Here is a 20,000-nt window from a genome sequence, read left to right as displayed (position 1 = left end):
CATAGATGGTCAGTCTCATGCTTATCACATAGATGGTCAGTCTCATGCTTATCACATAGATGGTCAGTCTCATGCTTATCACATAGATGGTCAGTCTCATGCTTATCACATAGATGGTCAGTCTCATGCTTATCACATAGATGGTCAGTCTCATGCTTATCACATAGATGGTCAGTCTCATGCGTATCACATAGATGGTCAGTCTCATGCGTATCACATAGATGGTCAGTCTCATACGTATCACATAGATGGTCAGTCTCATGCGTATCACATAGATGGTCAGTCTTGTCCTAGTATCCATAACTCTGTCTAACTCTGTTTAGGACTCTGAGAGTGGTTACATTTTGACCCATTCCTTTTTACCCAAAGGTGGGGTGGTCATTATTTTTTTTTCAATTCCCAGATTGCCTCTTGAAAAACAGTAACTACAGTGTGTACATATAGTGTTTACTGTCTGCTAGTGATGCATCGTCCTGTGTGCTCTGTAGGAGGGTCTCTGGCTGTGGAGCGACGGGTCCAGGTTTAACTACCAGAACTGGGCCCCGGGTCAACCCTCTAACTCTGACCACTTTGTTATTAAGGACAACACGAACAGCCGGGAGCATTGCATGGAGATGAACTATGGAGGTACAATCCTGTCACCAGACTAGTCTCCTGCTCATTATACATCAAACATTTGGATAGAAGTTAAATACATCTTAAAGGGAATTTGTTCATTTTTTAGCTACATATTTATAAAACAAAGATAATACCTAACTCTCTGTGTTTCTCTCTTTCCCAGCTTCTCGCGGTCAGAACGATGCCCCTTGCTGGTACAAACGTCCCTTCCTGTGTTCCAGAAAGCGCTGATGTCCACATTTTGGTAGAGACGACATTGGAGAAGCTCTCTAAAGATGAGATTGTTTTAAATAAAAGGCACAGTATTACCCTTCGTTCAGTGGTCATTTATACAAAACACCAGCTGGATCCAACTACTAAACTCTGTAGTGTGAAGTAAATAACATCTTTGGTAAAAAAATTAACTTTAAACAGTTGCTTCTCACTTTCACGTTTCATTGTCGTCAAAACACACACACACACAGACACACAGACACACACACACACACACACACACAGACACAGACACACACACACACACACACACACACACACACACACACACACACACACACACACACACACACAGACACAGACACAGACACAGACACACACACACACACACACACACACACACACACACACACACACACACACACACACACACACACACACACACACACACACACACACTGTTGTTGGTATTCAATGACAGAATAGTTGAATGGTATAGTTGACAGAAAGGAGGAGAGGAGTAGCGTGAGGTTCAGGGTTAATGGTGACTGTACTGTCTTCCACTTCAACCAAACTAAAACACAGTGGTTCTCAATCGCTGAGCAAATACTGCCACCTTGTGGTAATTTAAAAACAGACACTTTTGCTTCTGCTGGTATTCAATGACAGTAGTGGTCTGCTATAGGTTAGATTTAGAATGGGGTCAGGGTTAATGGTTTAATGTACTGAACATTAGTGGTTCTATGAGCAAATACTGCCACCTGGTGGTCATTCAACAGTCCTAAAGACACTCACACACACACACACACACACACACACACACACACACACACACACACACACACACACACACACACACACACACACACACACACACACACACACACACACACACACACACACACACACACACACACACACACACACACACACACACACACACACACACACACACACTTCTGCTGGTATTCAATGACCGAATAGTGGTCTGCTATAGTTGACAGAAAGGAGGAGAGGAGTAGCGTGGAGAGGTAAGCAGCATCAGTAAAATAGTATGTATTAGAATGAATGAAGAGAAGTTGATATTTCAGCTGTAGCCTCGTCTATAGCTATTATTATATTACAGCCAACTCAGAGAGTCTGTAGTAGATTAGCATACTGGTTTTCCTTTCTCCTTCTGGAAATGAATTGTAGAAATACAGTTGATAGAACTGCAATATGAAAAACATCACATTGATCAGAAATACAGTGTAGATTAATGTTGTAAATGACTGCCAGCATCCTGGAGTCGCCTCTTCACTGTTGACGATGAGACGGGTGTTTTGCGGGTACTATTTAATGAAGCTGGTTGAGGACTTTTGAGGTGTCTGTTTCTAAAACTAGACACTCTAATGTACTTGTCTTCTTGATCAGTTGTGCACCAGGGCCTCCCACACCTCTTTCTATTCTGGCTAGAGCCAGTTTGCGCTGTTCTGTGACGGGAGTAGTACACAGAGTTGAGATCTTAAGTTTCTTGTCAATTTCTCACATGGAATAGCCTTCATTTCTCAGAACAAGAATAGACTGACGAGTTTCAGAAGAAAGGTCTTTGTTTCTGGCCATTGTGAGCCTGGAATTGAACTCACAAATGCTGATGCTCCAGATACTCAACTAGTCTAAAGAAGGACAGATTCATTGCTTCTTTATTCAGAACAACAGTTTTCAGCTGTGCTAAAATAATTGCAAAAGGGTTTTCAATTGATCAATTAGCCTTATATTCTAAACTATAAACTATATTATAAATTATAAAATTATAAACGTGGATTAGCTAACACAACGTGCCATTGGACAACAGGAGTGATCGTTGCTGATCATGGGCCTCTACACCTATGTAGATATTCCATTAAAAAATCTGCTGTTTTCAGCTACAATAGTCATTTACAACATTAACAATGTCTACACTGTATTTCTGATCAATTTTATGTTATGTTATGTTATTTTAACCTGTTGAGTGTAGGGGGCAGTATTTTGATGTTTGGATGAAGCCAAATGAAACTGCCTATTTCTCAGGCCCAGAAACTAGAATATGCACATAATTGCCAGATTAGGATAGAAAACACTCTAAAGTTTCCAAAACGGTCAAAATATTGTCTGTGAGTATAACAGAACTGATATTGCAGGCGAAAACCTGAGGAAAATCAAGCCTTCTATTTTGAAAGCTCCCTGTTCCATTGCTGGCTTCCCTCCATTTAAAGGGATATCAACCATATTCCTTTCTCTATGGCTTCCACATGGTGTGAACAGTCTTTAGACATCGTTTCAGGCTTTTATTCTGAAAAATGAGCGAGATCGATCACATCGCGTCAGTGGATGGCTGGGTGCCCTCAGAGTTTTGCATGCGTGAGCAGCTTGTATCTCGTACCTTTTCTCTCCTATTGAAAAAGCTACAGTCCGGTTGAAATATTATCAATTATTTATTGTAAAAACAACCTGAGGATTGATTATAAAAACGTTTGACATGTTTCTACGAACTTTACCGACACTATTTGGAATTTTCGTCTGCCCGTCATGACCTGCTCGAGCCTGTGGATTACTGAACATAACGCGCCAACCAAATGGAGGGTTTTGGATTTTAAAAAAAATCTTTATGTAACATTTATTGTGGAACTGGGAATCTCGTGAGCGCAAACATCCGAAGATCATCAAAGGTAAGTGATTCATTTTATCGATTTTCTGACTTTTGTGACCAATCTACTTTGCTGCTAGCTGTTTGTAATGTTTTGTCTGCTGAGAGAGAGATGTTGTCATGCAGGTGAAAGAGGACCCAAAAGCGACTTGGCGAAAACAGAGTCTTTAATCCAGTAAAGTGAATACAAACAAAAAAACACAACTTTCACTCGAAATGACGAGGACTAACTGGAGACTCGATCTTGAACAGCAGGTGAACAGCAGGTTGCCTCGGGAAGGCACTCGAACCAGACAGACTCAGACACCTGCTCACCACGCAGCATCTGAGGAAAACACGACACGACAGGGCGATACACAATCACAGCACGGTGAATTCTAAACAAGGAACCGACAGGACAGGAACGGAACACAAAGGAAGAAATAGGGACTCTAATCAGGGGAAAGGATCGGGAACAGGTGTGGGAAGACTAAATGATTGATTAGGGGAATAGGAACAGCTGGGAGCAGGAACGGAACGATAGAGAGAAGAGAGAGCGAGAGAGTGAGAGAGGGAGGGGGAGAGAGAGGGATAGAAAGAGGGAAAGAACCTAATAAGACCAGCAGAGGGAAACGAATAGAATGGGAAGCACAGGGACAAGACAAGATAATAAATGACAAAACATGACAGATGTCCTTACATAAACGCTTGGATAGCTTCCATTAAAAGCTTTATTGAAATATGAAATCTGACACGGTAGGTGGATTAACAACAAGCTAAGCTGTGTTTTGCTATATTGCACTTGTGATTTCATGAAACTTAAATATTTATACTAATTTAATTTGAATTTGCAGCGGATGTTGACGGAAATGATCCCGCTAACGGGATCAAGAAGACCATTTTTTGGAACGGAAGTGTTGATTAGTTGATAAAACTGTATTACTGTGTTGTTAATGTACGATTAGTAGCAACAGTAGTATGTGTAGTTGTGTTATTAGTGTATAGCTTTATACGTAGTTATATTTGTAGTAGGTCTGAATGTGTAGTTGTATTAGTAGTAGGGCTGTGTGTGTAGTTGTATTAGTAGTAGGGCTGTGTGTGTAGTTGTGTTATTAGTATATAGCTTTATATGTAGTTATATTTGTAGTAGGTCTGAATGTGTAGTTGTATTAGTAGTAGGGCTGTGTGTGTAGTTGTATTAGTAGTAGGGCTGTGTGTGTAGTTGTATTACTGGGTTGGCACCCCCCTTGGGTTGTGCCGTGGCGGAGATCTTTGTGGGCGAATCTCGGCCTTGTCACAGGATGGTAAGATGGTGGTTGAAGATATCCCTCTAGTGGTGTGGGGGCTGTGCTTTGGCAAAGTGGGCGAGTTTATATCCTTTCTGTTAGGCCCTGTCCGGGGGTGTCCTCGGATGGGGCCACAGTGCCCTGACCCTGTTATGCTGGTGAATGAGGACCCAAAAGCGACTTGGCGAAAACAGAGTTTTTAATCCAGTAAGAAACTTTACAAAACAAAAAGCATAATACTACTCGTAAAGACGAGAACAGACAGGAGACTTGATCGAGAACTGCAGGTTGCCTCGGGAAGGCACTTGAACCTAGCAGACTCAGACACCTGCTCACCACGCAGCATCTGAGGGAAACACGACACGACAGGGCAAAACATAGACACAGCATGGTGAATTATAGATGAGGATCCGACAGGGCAGGTACGGAAAACAAGGAGAGAAATAGGGACTCTAATCAGGGAAAAGGATCGGGAACAGGTGTGGGAAGACTAAATGATGATTAGGGGAATAGGAACAGCTGGGAGCAGGAACGGAACGATAGAGAGAAGAGAGAGCGAGAGAGTGAGAGAGGGAGGGGGAGAGAGAGGGATAGAAAGAGGGAAAGAACCTAATAAGACCAGCAGAGGGAAACGAATAGAATGGGAAGCACAAGGACAAGACAAGATAATAAATGACAAAACATGACAGTACCCCCCCACTCACCGAGCGCCTCCTGGCGCACTCGAGGAGGAATCCTGGCGGCAACGGAGGAAATCATCGATGAGTGAACGGTCCAGCACGTCCCGAGACGGAACCCAACTCCTCTCCTCAGGACCGTAACCCTCCCAATCCACTAAGTATTGGTGACCCCGTCCCCGAGAACGCATGTCCATGATCTTATGTACCTTGTAAATAGGTGCGCTCTCGACAAGGACGGGAGGGGGAGGGAAGACGAACGGGGTGCGAAGAAAGGGCTTGACACAGGAGACATGGAAGACAGGATGGACGCGACGAAGATGTCGCGGAAGAAGCAGTCGCACAGCGACAGGATTGACGACCTGGGAGACACGGAACGGACCAATGAACCGCGGAGTCAACTTACGAGAAGCTGTCGTAAGAGGAAGGTTGCGAGTGGAAAGCCACACTCTCTGGCCGCAACAATACCTTGGACTCTTAATCCTGCGTTTATTGGCGGCTCTCACAGTCTGTGCCCTGTAACGGCAAAGTGCAGACCTCACCCTCCTCCAGGTGCGCTCACAACGTTGGACAAACGCTTGAGCGGAGGGAACGCTGGACTCGGCAAGCTGGGATGAGAACAGAGGAGGCTGGTAACCCAGACTACTCTGAAACGGAGATAACCCGGTAGCAGACGAAGGAAGCGAATTGTGAGCGTATTCTGCCCAGGGGAGCTGTTCTGCCCAAGACGCAGGGTTTCTGAAAGAAAGGCTGCGTAGTATGCGACCAATCGTCTGATTGGCCCTCTCTGCTTGACCGTTAGACTGGGGATGAAACCCGGAAGAGAGACTGACGGACGCACCAATCAAACGACAGAACTCCCTCCAAAACTGTGACGTGAATTGCGGACCTCTGTCTGAAACGGCGTCTAACGGGAGGCCATGAATTCTGAATACATTCTCGATAATGATTTGTGCCGTCTCCTTAGCGGAAGGAAGTTTAGCGAGGGGAATGAAATGTGCCGCCTTAGAGAACCTATCGACAACCGTAAGAATCACAGTCTTCCCCGCAGACAAAGGCAGACCGGTAATGAAGTCTAGGGCGATGTGAGACCATGGTCGAGAAGGAATGGGGAGCGGTCTGAGACGACCGGCAGGAGGAGACATGAAAAGAGCACTTCTCAGACTTTACGTAGAGACAATTCTCTAAAAGGCGCTGTAGGACACGTCGAACGTGCTGAACATGAATCTCGAGTGACGGAGAAAAAATCAGGATATCGTCAAGATAGACAAAAACAAAGATGTTCAGCATGTCTCTCAGAACATCATTAACTAATGCCTGAAAAACAGCTGGCGCATTGGCGAGACCAAACGGCAGAACCCGGTACTCAAAATGCCCTAACGGAGTGTTAAACGCCGTTTTCCACTCGTCCCCCTCTCTGATGCGCACGAGATGGTAAGCGTTACGAAGGTCCAACTTAGTAAAGCACCTGGCTCCCTGCAGAATCTCGAAGGCTGATGACATAAGGGGAAGCGGATAACGATTCTTAACCGTTATGTCATTCAGCCCTCGATAATCCACGCAGGGGCGCAGAGTACCGTCCTTCTTCTTAACAAAAAAGAACCCCGCCCCCGGCCGGAGAGGAAGAAGGCACTATGGTACCAGCGTCAAGAGACACAGACAAATAATCCTCGAGAGCCTTACGTTCGGGAGCCGACAGAGAGTATAGTCTACCCCGAGAAGGAGTGGTCCCCGGAAGGAGACCAATACTATAATCATACGACCGGTGAGGAGGAAGGGAGTTGGCTCGGGACCGACTGAAGACCGTGCGCAGATCATGATATTCCTCCGGCACTCCTGTCAAATCGCCAGGTTCCTCCTGAGAAGTAGGGACAGAAGAAACGGGAGGGATGGCAGACATTAAACACTTCACATGACAAGAAACGTTCCAGGATAGGATAGAATTACTAGACCAATTAATAGAAGGATTATGACATACTAGCCAGGGATGACCCAAAACAACAGGTGTAAACGGTGAACGAAAAATCAAAAAAGAAATAGTCTCACTGTGGTTACCAGATACTGTGAGGGTTAAAGGTAGTGTCTCAAATCTGATACTGGGAAGATGACTACCATCTAAGGCGAACATGGGCGTAGGCTTATCTAACTCTCTGAAAGGAATGTCATGTTTCCGAACCCATGCTTCGTCCATGAAACAACCCTCAGCCCCAGAGTCTATCAAGGCACTACATGTAGCACCCGAACCGGTCCAGCGTAGATGGACCGACAAAGTAGTACAGGATTTTGATGGAGAGACTTGAGTAGTTGCGCCACCTGTAGCCCTCCGCTTACAGATGAGCTCTGGCCTTTTACTGGACATGAATTAACAAAATGTCCAGCAACTCCGCAATAGAGGCACAGGCGGTTGGTGATCCTCCGTTCCCTCTCCTTAGTCGAGATGCGAATCCCTCCCAGCTGCATGGGCTCAGACTCTGAGCCAGAGGAGGGAGATGGTTGCGATGCGGAGCAGGGAAACACCGTTGATGCGAGCTCTCTTCCACGAGCCCGGTGACGAAGATCTACCCGTCGTTCTATGCGGATGGCGAGAGCAATCAAAGAGTCCACATCTGAAGGAACCTCCCGGGAGAGAATCTCATCCTTAACCACTGCGTGGAGTCCCTCCAGAAAACGAGCGAGCAGCGCCGGCTCGTTCCACTCACTAGAGGCAGCAAGAGTGCGAAACTCAATAGAATAATCCGTTATGGACCGTTCACCTTGGCATAAGGAAGCCAGGGCCCTAGAAGCCTCCCTACCAAAAACTGAACGGTCAAAAACCCGAATCATCTCCTCTTTAAAGTTCTGGAACTTGTTAGAGCAATCAGCCCTTGCCTCCCAGATAGCTGTGCCCCATTCTCGAGCCCGGCCAGTAAGGAGTGAAATGACGTAAGCAACCCGAGCTCTCTCTCTAGAGTATGTGTTGGGTTGGAGAGAGAACACAATCTCACACTGCGTGAGAAAGGAGCGGCACTCAGTGGGCTGCCCGGAGTAGCAAGGTGGGTTATTAACCCTAGGTTCTGGAGGCTCGACAGGCCAGGAAGTAACAGGTGGCACGAGACGTAGACTCTGGAACTGTCCAGAGAGGTCGGAAACCTGAGCGGCCAGGTTCTCCACGGCATGGCGAGCAGCAGACAATTCCTGCTCGTGTCTGCCGAGCATGGCTCCTTGGATCTCGACGGCAGTGTAACGAGCGTCTGAAGTCGCTGGGTCCATTCCTTGGTCGGTTCCTTCTGTCATGCAGGTGAAAGAGGACCCAAAAGCGACTTGGCGAAAACAGAGTCTTTAATCCAGTAAAGTGAATACAAACAAAAAACACAACTTTCACTCGAAATGACGAGGACTAACTGGAGACTCGATCTTGAACAGCAGGTGAACAGCAGGTTGCCTCGGGAAGGCACTCGAACCAGACAGACTCAGACACCTGCTCACCACGCAGCATCTGAGGAAAACACGACACGACAGGGCGATACACAATCACAGCACGGTGAATTCTAAACAAGGAACCGACAGGACAGGAACGGAACACAAAGGAAGAAATAGGGACTCTAATCAGGGGAAAGGATCGGGAACAGGTGTGGGAAGACTAAATGATTGATTAGGGGAATAGGAACAGCTGGGAGCAGGAACGGAACGATAGAGAGAAGAGAGAGCGAGAGAGTGAGAGAGGGAGGGGGAGAGAGAGGGATAGAAAGAGGGAAAGAACCTAATAAGACCAGCAGAGGGAAACGAATAGAATGGGAAGCACAGGGACAAGACAAGATAATAAATGACAAAACATGACAGATGTCCTTACATAAACGCTTGGATAGCTTCCGCCGAAAAGCTTTATTGAAATATGAAATCTGACACGGTAGGTGGATTAACAACAAGCTAAGCTGTGTTTTGCTATATTGCACTTGTGATTTCATGAAACTTAAATATTTATACTAATTTAATTTGAATTTGCAGCGGATGTTGACGGAAATGATCCCGCTAACGGGATCAAGAAGACCATTTTTTGGAACGGAAGTGTTGATTAGTTGATAAAACTGTATTACTGTGTTGTTAATGTACGATTAGTAGCAACAGTAGTATGTGTAGTTGTGTTATTAGTGTATAGCTTTATACGTAGTTATATTTGTAGTAGGTCTGAATGTGTAGTTGTATTAGTAGTAGGGCTGTGTGTGTAGTTGTATTAGTAGTAGGGCTGTGTGTGTAGTTGTGTTATTAGTATATAGCTTTATATGTAGTTATATTTGTAGTAGGTCTGAATGTGTAGTTGTATTAGTAGTAGGGCTGTGTGTGTAGTTGTATTAGTAGTAGGGCTGTGTGTGTAGTTGTATTACTGGGTTGGCACCCCCCCCCTTGGGTTGTGCCGTGGCGGAGATCTTTGTGGGCGAATCTCGGCCTTGTCACAGGATGGTAAGATGGTGGTTGAAGATATCCCTCTAGTGGTGTGGGGGCTGTGCTTTGGCAAAGTGGGCGAGTTTATATCCTTTCTGTTAGGCCCTGTCCGGGGGTGTCCTCGGATGGGGCCACAGTGCCCTGACCCTGTTATGCTGGTGAATGAGGACCCAAAAGCGACTTGGCGAAAACAGAGTTTTTAATCCAGTAAGAAACTTTACAAAACAAAAAGCATAATACTACTCGTAAAGACGAGAACAGACAGGAGACTTGATCGAGAACTGCAGGTTGCCTCGGGAAGGCACTTGAACCTAGCAGACTCAGACACCTGCTCACCACGCAGCATCTGAGGGAAACACGACACGACAGGGCAAAACATAGACACAGCATGGTGAATTATAGATGAGGATCCGACAGGGCAGGTACGGAAAACAAGGAGAGAAATAGGGACTCTAATCAGGGAAAAGGATCGGGAACAGGTGTGGGAAGACTAAATGATGATTAGGGGAATAGGAACAGCTGGGAGCAGGAACGGAACGATAGAGAGAAGAGAGAGCGAGAGAGTGAGAGAGGGAGGGGAGAGAGAGGGATAGAAAGAGGGAAAGAACCTAATAAGACCAGCAGAGGGAAACGAATAGAAGGGGAAGCACAGGGACAAGACATGATAATTAATGACAAAACATGACAGTACCCCCCACTCACCGAGCGCCTCCTGGCGCACTCGAGGAGGAATCCTGGCGGCAACGGAGGAAATCATCAATGAGTGAACGGTCCAGCACGTCCCGAGACGGAACCCAACTCCTCTCCTCAGGACCGTAACCCTCCCAATCCACTAAGTATTGGTGACCCCGTCCCCGAGAACGCATGTCCATGATCTTATGTACCTTGTAAATAGGTGCGCTCTCGACAAGGACGGGAGGGGGGAGGGAAGACGAACGGGGTGCGAAGAAAGGGCTTGACACAGGAGACATGGAAGACAGGATGGACGCGACGAAGATGTCGCGGAAGAAGCAGTCGCACAGCGACAGGATTGACGACCTGGGAGACACGGAACGGACCAATGAACCGCGGAGTCAACTTACGAGAAGCTGTCGTAAGAGGAAGGTTGCGAGTGGAAAGCCACACTCTCTGGCCGCAACAATACCTTGGACTCTTAATCCTGCGTTTATTGGCGGCTCTCACAGTCTGTGCCCTGTAGCGGCAAAGTGCAGACCTCACCCTCCTCCAGGTGCGCTCACAACGTTGGACAAACGCTTGAGCGGAGGGAACGCTGGACTCGGCAAGCTGGGATGAGAACAGAGGAGGCTGGTAACCCAGACTACTCTGAAACGGAGATAACCCGGTAGAAGACGAAGGAAGCGAGTTGTGAGCGTATTCTGCCCAGGGGAGCTGTTCTGCCCAAGACGCAGGGTTTCTGAAAGAAAGGCTGCGTAGTATGCGACCAATCGTCTGATTGGCCCTCTCTGCTTGACCGTTAGACTGTGGATGAAACCCGGAAGAGAGACTGACGGACGCACCAATCAAACGACAGAACTCCCTCCAAAACTGTGACGTGAATTGCGGGCCTCTGTCTGAAACGGCGTCTAACGGGAGGCCATGAATTCTGAACACATTCTCGATAATGATTTGTGCCGTCTCCTTAGCGGAAGGAAGTTTAGCGAGGGGAATGAAATGTGCCGCCTTAGAGAACCTATCGACAACCGTAAGAATCACAGTCTTCCCCGCAGACAAAGGCAGACCGGTAATGAAGTCTAGGGCGATGTGAGACCATGGTCGAGAAGGAATGGGGAGCGGTCTGAGACGACCGGCAGGAGGAGAGTTACCCGACTTAGTCTGCGCGCAGTCCGAACAAGCAGCCACGAAACGGCGCGTGTCACGCTCCTGAGTCGGCCACCAAAAGCGCTGGCGAATAGACGCAAGAGTGCCTCGAACACCGGGATGACCAGCTAACTTGGCAGAGTGAGCCCACTGAAGAACAGCCAGACGAGTGGAAACAGGAACGAAAAGGAGGTTACTAGGACAAGCGCGCGGCGACGCAGTGTGCGTGAGTGCTTGCTTAACCTGTCTTTCAATTCCCCAGACTGTCAACCCGACAACACGCCCATAAGGAAGAATCCCTCGGGATCAGTAGAAGCCACAGAAGAACTAAACAGACGGGATAAGGCATCAGGCTTGGTGTTCTTGCTACCCGGACGGTAAGAAATCACAAACTCGAAACGAGCGAAAAACAACGCCCAACGAGCTTGACGGGCATTAAGTCGTTTGGCAGAACGGATGTACTCAAGGTTCTTATGGTCTGTCCAAACGACAAAAGGAACGGTCGCCCCTCCAACCACTGTCGCCATTCGCCTAGGGCTAAGCGGATGGCGAGCAGTTCACGGTTACCCACATCATAGTTGCGCTCAGATGGCGACAGGCGATGAGAAAAATAAGCGCAAGGATGAACCTTATCGTCAGACTGGAAGCGCTGGGATAGAATGGCTCCCACGCCTACCTCTGAAGCGCCAACCTCGACAATGAATTGTCTAGTGACGTCAGGAGTAACGAGGATAGGAGCGGACGTAAAACGTTCTTTTAGAAGATCAAAAGCTCCCTGGGCGGAACCGGACCACTTAAAACACGTCTTGACAGAAGTAAGAGCTGTGAGAGGGGCAGCAACTTGACCGAAATTACGAATGAAACGCCGATAGAAATTAGCGAAACCTAAAAAGCGCTGCAACTCGACACGTGACCTTGGAACGGGCCAATCACTGACAGCTTGGACCTTAGCGGAATCCATCTGAATGCCTTCAGCGGAAATAACGGAACCGAGAAAAGTAACGGAGGAGACATGAAAAGAGCACTTCTCAGCCTTTACGTAGAGACAATTCTCTAAAAGGCGCTGTAGAACACGTCGAACGTGCTGAACATGAATCTCGAGTGACGGTGAAAAAATCAGGATATCGTCAAGATAGACAAAAACAAAGATGTTCAGCATGTCTCTCAGAACATCATTAACTAATGCCTGAAAAACAGCTGGCGCATTGGCGAGACCAAACGGCAGAACCCGGTACTCAAAATGCCCTAACGGAGTGTTAAACGCCGTTTTCCACTCGTCCCCTCTCTGATGCGCACGAGATGGTAAGCGTTACGAAGGTCCAACTTAGTAAAGCACCTGGCTCCCTGCAGAATCTCGAAGGCTGATGACAGAAGGGGAAGCGGATAACGATTCTTAACCGTTATGTCATTCAGCCCTCGATAATCCACGCAGGGGCGCAGAGTACCGTCCTTCTTCTTAACAAAAAGAACCCCGCCCCGGCCGGAGAGGAAGAAGGCACTATGGTACCGGCGTCAAGAGACACAGATAAATAATCCTCGAGAGCCTTACGTTCGGGAGCCGACAGAGAGTATAGTCTACCCCGAGGAGGAGTGGTCCCCGGAAGGAGATCAATACTACAATCATACGACCGGTGAGGAGGAAGGGAGTTGGCTCGGGACCGACTGAAGACCGTGCGCAGATCATGATATTCCTCCGGCACTCCTGTCAAATCGCCAGGTTCCTCCTGAGAAGTGGGGACAGAAGAAATGGGAGGGATGGCAGACATTAAGCACTTCACATGACAAGATACGTTCCAGGATAGGATAGAATTACAAGACCAATTAATAGAAGGATTATGACATACTAGCCAGGGATGACCCAAAACAACAGGTGTGAAAGGTGAACGAAAAATCAAAAAAGAAATAGTCTCACTGTGGTTACCAGATACTGTGAGAGTTAAAGGTAGTGTCTCAAATCTGATACTGGGAAGATGACTACCATCTAAGGCAAACATGGGCGTAGGCTTGTCTAACTGTCTGAAAGGAATGTTATGTTTCCAAACCCATGCTTCGTCCATGAAACAACCCTCAGCCCCAGAGTCAATCAAGGCACTGCATGTAGCACCCGAACCGGATCAGCGTAGATGGACCGACATAGTAGTACAGGATCTAGATGAAGAGACCTGAGTAGTAGCGCTCACCAGTAGCCCTCCGCTTACTGATGGGCTCTGGCCTCTTACTGGACATGAATTAACAAAATGTCCATCAAATCCGCAATAGAGGCACAGGCGGTTGGTGATCCTCCGTTCCCTCTCCTTAGTCGAGATGCGAATCCCTCCCAGCTGCATGGGCTCAGTCTCAGAGCCAGAGGAGGGAGATGGTTGCGATGCGGAGCAGGGAAACACCGTTGATGCGAACTCTCTTCCACGAGCCTGGTGACGAAGATCTACCCGTCGTTCTATGCGGATGGCGAGAGCAATCAAAGAGTCCACACTGGAAGGAACCTCCCGAGAGAGAATCTCATCTTTGACCACTGTGTGGAGTCCCTCCAGAAAACGAGCGAGCAGCGCCGGCTCGTTCCAGTCACTAGAGGCAGCAAGAGTACGAAACTCTATAGAGTAATCCGTTATGGATCGATCACCTTGGCATAGGGAAGCCAGGGCCCTAGAAGCCTCCCCACCAAAAACTGAACGGTCAAAAACCCGAATCATCTCCTCTTTAAAGTTCTGGTAATTGTTAGAACAATCAGCCCTTGCCTCCCAGATAGCTGTGCCCCACTCTCGGGCCCGGCCAGTAAGGAGAGAAATGACGTAAGCAACCCGAGCTCTCTCTCTAGAGTATGTGTTGGGTAGGAGAGAGAACACAATCTCACACTGGGTGAGAAAGGAGCGGCACTCAGTGGGCTGCCCGGAGTAGCCAGGTGGGTTATTAACCCTAGGTTCTGGAGGCTCGGCAGGCCAGAAAGTAACAGGTGGCACGAGACGAAGACTCTGGAACTGTCCAGAGAGGTCGGAAACCTGAGCGGCCAGGTTCTCCACGGCATGGCGAGCAGCAGACAATTCCTGCTCGTGTCTGCCGAGCATGGCTCCTTGGATCTCGACGGCAGTGTTACGAGCCTCTGTAGTCGCTGGGTCCATTCCTTGGTCGGATCCTTCTGTTATGCTGGTGAATGAGGACCCAAAAGCGACTTGGCGAAAACAGAGTTTTTAATCCAGTAAGAAACTTTACAAAACAAAAAGCATAATACTACTCGTAAAGACGAGAACAGACAGGAGACTTGATCGAGAACTGCAGGTTGCCTCGGGAAGGCACTTGAACCTAGCAGACTCAGACACCTGCTCACCACGCAGCATCTGAGGGAAACACGACACGACAGGGCAAAACATAGACACAGCACGGTGAATTATAGATGAGGATCCGACAGGGCAGGTACGGAAAACAAGGAGAGAAATAGGGACTCTAATCAGGGAAAAGGATCGGGAACAGGTGTGGGAAGACTAAATGATGATTAGGGGAATAGGAACAGCTGGGAGCAGGAACGGAACGATAGAGAGAAGAGAGAGCGAGAGAGTGAGAGAGGGAGGGGGAGAGAGAGGGATAGAAAGAGGGAAAGAACCTAATAAGACCAGCAGAGGGAAACGAATAGAAGGGGAAGCACAGGGACAAGACATGATAATTAATGACAAAACATGACAGACCCCTCCTGTCTCAGCCTCCAGTATTTATGCTGCAGTAGTGTACATGTGTCGGGGAGCGAGGGTCAGTTTGTTATATCTTGAGTATTTCTCCTGTCTTATCCGGTGTCCTGCGTGAATTTAAGTATGCTCTCTCTAATTCCCTCTTTCTCTCTTTCTTTCTCTCTCTCGGAGGACCTGAGCCCAAGGACCATGCCTCAGGACTACCTGGCATGATGACTCCTTGCTGTCCCCAGTCCACCTGGTCGTGCTGCTGCTCCAATTTAAACTGTTCTGCCTGCGGCTATGGCACCCTGACCTGTTCACCGGACGTGCTACCTGTCCCAGACCTGCTGTTTTCAACTCTCTGGAGACAGCAGGAGCGGTAGAGATACTCTGAATGATCGGCTATGAAAAGCCAACTGACGTTTACTCCTGAGGTGCTGACTTGCTGCACCCTCGACAACTACTGTGATAATTATTATTTGACCATGCTGGTAATTTATGAACATTTGAACATCTTGGCCATGTTCTGTTATAATCTCCACCCGGCACAGCCAGAAGAGGACTGGCCACCCCACATAGCCTGGTTCCTCTCTAGGTTTCTTCCTAGGTTTTGGCCTTTCTAGGGAGTTTTTCCTAGCCACCGTGCTTCTACACCTGCATTGTTTGCTGTTTGGGGTATTAGGCTGGGTTTCTGTACAGCACTTTGAGATATCAGCTGGTGTAAGAAGGGCTTATAAGTAAATTTGATTTTTGATTTGATATTAGTAGTAGGACTGTTTGAGTAGTTGTGTTATTAGTATGGGGCTGTGTGTGTAGTTGTGTTATTAGTATGGGGCTGTGTGTGTAGTTGTATTAGTAGTATGGGGCTGTGTGTGTAGTTGTATTAGTAGTCGGCCTGTATGTGTAGTTGTATTAGTATGGGGCTGTGTGTGTAGTTGTGTTATTAGTAGGGCTGTATGTGTAGTTGTATTGTATTAGTAGTAGGACTGTGTGTGTAGTTGTGTTATTAGTAGGGCTGTATGTGTAGTTGTATTGTATTAGTAGTAGGACTGTATGTGTAGTTGTGTTATTAGTATGGGACTGTATGTGTAGTGGTATTAGTAGTAGGGCTGTGTGTGTAGTTGTATTAGTAGTATATGTAGTTGTATTAGTAGTAGGGCTGTATGTGTAGTTGTGTTATTAGTATGGGGCTGTATGTGTAGTTGTATTAGTAGTATATGTAGTTGTATTAGAAGTAGGGCTGTTTTATTAGTATTATAGGGCTGTGTGTGTAGTTGTATTAGTAGTATAGGGCTGCGTGTAGTTGTATTAGTAGTATAGGGTTGTGTGTGTAGTTGTATTAGTAGTATGGGGCTGTTTGTGTAGTTGTATGAGTAGTATGGGGCTGTATGTGTAGTTGTATTAGTAGTATAGGGCTGTGTGTGTAGTTGTATTAGTAGTATGGGGCTGTATGTGTAGTTGTATTACATTTACATTTAAGTCATTTAGCAGACGCGGGCTGTGTGTGTAGTTGTATTAGTAGTATGGGGCTGTTTGTGTAGTTGTATTAGTAGTATGGGGCTGTATGTGTAGTTGTATTAGGACTGTATGTATAGTTGTATTAGTAGTATGGGGCTGTTTGTGTAGTTGTATTAGTAGTATATGTAGTTGTATTAGTAGTAGGGCTGTATGTGTAGTTGTATTAGTAGTAGGGCTGTATGTGTAGTTGTATTAGTAGTATAGGGCTGTGTGTGTAGTTGTATTAGTAGTATAGGGCTGTATGTGTAGTTGTATTAGTAGTACAGGGCTGTATGTGTAGTTGTATTAGTAGTACAGGGCTGTATATGTAGTTGTATTAGTAGTATAGGGCTGTGTGTGTAGTTGTATTAGTAGTAGGGCTGTGTGTGTAGTTGTATTAGTAGTAGGGCTGTGTGTGTAGTTGTATTAGTAGTATAGGGCTGTATGTGTAGTTGTATTAGTAGTAGGGCTGTGTGTGTAGTTGTATTAGTAGTATGGGGCTGTGTGTGTAGTTGTATTAGTAGTAGGGCTGTGTGTGTAGTTGTATTAGTAGTATGGGGCTGTGTGTGTAGTTGTATTAGTAGTAGGGCTGTGTGTGTAGTTGTATTAGTAGTAGGGCTGTGTGTGTAGTTGTATTAGTAGTATAGGGCTGTATGTGTAGTTGTATTAGTAGTACAGGGCTGTATGTGTAGTTGTATTAGTAGTACAGGGCTGTATATGTAGTTGTATTAGTAGTATAGGGCTGTGTGTGTAGTTGTATTAGTAGTATAGGGCTGTATGTGTAGTTGTATTAGTAGTAGGGCTGTGTGTGTAGTTGTATTAGTAGTATTGGGCTGTGTGTGTAGTTGTATTGGTAGTATGGGGCTGTATGTGTAGTTGTATTGGTAGTATGGGACTGTATGTGTAGTTGTATTAGTAGTAGGGCTGTGTGTGTAGTTGTATTAGTAGTAGGGCTGTATGTGTAGTTGTATTAGTAGTATGGGGCTGTATGTGTAGTTGTATTAGTAGTATAGGGCTGTGTGTGTAGTTGTATTAGTAGTAGGGCTGTGTGTGTAGTTGTATTAGTAGTAGGGCTGTGTGTGTAGTTGTATTAGTAGTAGGGCTGTGTGTGTAGTTGTATTAGTAGTATAGGGCTGTGTGTGTAGTTGTATTAGTAGTAGGGCTGTGTGTGTAGTTGTATTAGTAGTATTGGGCTGTGTGTGTAGTTGTATTGGTAGTATGGGGCTGTATGTGTAGTTGTATTGGTAGTATGGGACTGTATGTGTAGTTGTATTAGTAGTAGGGCTGTGTGTGTAGTTGTATTAGTAGTAGGGCTGTATGTGTAGTTGTATTAGTAGTATGGGGCTGTATGTGTAGTTGTATTAGTAGTATGGGGCTGTATGTGTAGTTGTATTAGTAGTATGGGACTGTATGTGTAGTTGTATTAGTAGTACAGGGCTGTATGTGTAGTTGTATTAGTAGTACAGGGCTGTATATGTAGTTGTATTAGTAGTATAGGGCTGTATGTGTAGTTGTATTAGTAGTATATGTAGTTGTATTAGTAGTATAGGGCTGTATGTGTAGTTGTATTAGTAGTATAGGGCTGTATGTGTAGTTGTATTAGTAGTATGGGGCTGTATGTGTAGTTGTATTAGTAGTATAGGGCTGTGTGTGTAGTTGTATTAGTAGTAGGGCTGTGTGTGTAGTTGTATTAGTAGTAGGGCTGTATGTGTAGTTGTATTGGTAGTATGGGACTGTATGTGTAGTTGTATTAGTAGTAGGGCTGTGTGTGTAGTTGTATTAGTAGTATATGTAGTTGTATTAGTAGTATAGGGCTGTATGTGTAGTTGTATTAGTAGTATAGGGCTGTGTGTGTAGTTGTATTAGTAGTAGGGCTGTGTGTGTAGTTGTATTAGTAGTAGGGCTGTATGTGTAGTTGTATTAGTAGTAGGGCTGTATGTGTAGTTGTATTAGTAGTAGGGCTGTGTGTAGTTGTATTAGTAGTATGGGGCTGTATGTGTAGTTGTATTAGTAGTAGGGCTGTGTGTGTAGTTGTATTAGTAGTAGGGCTGTATGTGAAGTTGTATTAGTAGTATTGGGCTGTGTGTGAAGTTGTATTAGTAGTAGGGCTGTGTGTGTAGTTGTATTAGTAGTATATGTAGTTGTATTAGTAGTATAGGGCTGTATGTGTAGTTGTATTAGTAGTAGGGCTGTATGTGTAGTTGTATTAGTAGTATAGGGCTGTATGTGTAGTTGTATTAGTAGTATATGTAGTTGTATTAGTAGTATAGGGCTGTATGTGTAGTTGTATTAGTAGTATAGGGCTGTATGTGTAGTTGTATTAGTAGTATGGGGCTGTATGTGTAGTTGTATTAGTAGTATAGGGCTGTGTGTGTAGTTGTATTAGTAGTAGGGCTGTGTGTGTAGTTGTATTAGTAGTAGGGCTGTATGTGTAGTTGTATTAGTAGTAGGGCTGTATGTGTAGTTGTATTAGTAGTAGGGCTGTGTGTAGTTGTATTAGTAGTATGGGGCTGTATGTGTAGTTGTATTAGTAGTAGGGCTGTGTGTGTAGTTGTATTAGTAGTAGGGCTGTGTGTAGTTGTATTAGTAGTATGGGGCTGTATGTGTAGTTGTATTAGTAGTAGGGCTGTGTGTGTAGTTGTATTAGTAGTAGGGCTGTATGTGAAGTTGTATTAGTAGTATTGGGCTGTGTGTGAAGTTGTATTAGTAGTAGGGCTGTGTGTGTAGTTGTATTAGTAGTATATGTAGTTGTATTAGTAGTATAGGGCTGTATGTGTAGTTGTATTAGTAGTAGGGCTGTATGTGTAGTTGTATTAGTAGTATATGTAGTTGTATTAGTAGTATAGGGCTGTATGTGTAGTTGTATTAGTAGTAGGGCTGTGTGTGTAGTTGTATTAGTAGTAGGGCTGTGTGTGTAGTTGTATTAGTAGTAGGGCTGTATGTGTAGTTGTATTAGTAGTATATGTAGTTGTATTAGTAGTATAGGGCTGTATGTGTAGTTGTATTAGTAGTAGGGCTGTATGTGTAGTTGTATTAGTAGTAGGGCTGTATGTGTAGTTGTATTAGTAGTACAGGGCTGTATGTGTAGTTGTATTAGTATTAGGGCTGTGTGTGTAGTTGTATTAGTAGTAGGGCTGTGTGTGTAGTTGTATTAGTAGTATAGGGCTGT

General features: G+C 45.7%; 2 protein-coding genes across 2 annotated transcripts in view; both read left to right on the top strand.

The window, feature by feature from the left end:
* The window catches only part of LOC124007679 (galactose-specific lectin nattectin-like), a 4,700-nt gene extending 3,654 nt beyond the window's left edge, over window positions 1-1,046 (top strand). The window contains exons 5-6 of the mRNA XM_046318367.1: window positions 489-627; window positions 782-1,046. Of these exons, the coding sequence (XP_046174323.1) occupies window positions 489-627; window positions 782-849 (207 nt within the window). The 3' untranslated portion in view covers window positions 850-1,046. The remainder of the gene's footprint in view (window positions 1-488; window positions 628-781) is intronic.
* An 8,263-nt stretch (window positions 1,047-9,309) lies between these two features.
* The window catches only part of LOC124008831 (galactose-specific lectin nattectin-like), a 16,114-nt gene continuing 5,423 nt past the window's right edge, over window positions 9,310-20,000 (top strand). Inside the window, exon 1 of the mRNA XM_046320403.1 lies at window positions 9,310-9,324. Within this exon, the coding sequence (XP_046176359.1) occupies window positions 9,310-9,324 (15 nt within the window). The remainder of the gene's footprint in view (window positions 9,325-20,000) is intronic.

This window comes from Oncorhynchus gorbuscha, linkage group LG21 (genome assembly GCF_021184085.1).
Source record: "Oncorhynchus gorbuscha isolate QuinsamMale2020 ecotype Even-year linkage group LG21, OgorEven_v1.0, whole genome shotgun sequence".
Classification (NCBI taxonomy): domain Eukaryota; kingdom Metazoa; phylum Chordata; class Actinopteri; order Salmoniformes; family Salmonidae; genus Oncorhynchus; species Oncorhynchus gorbuscha.
This window is presented reverse-complemented; position numbering and strand designations above follow the sequence as displayed.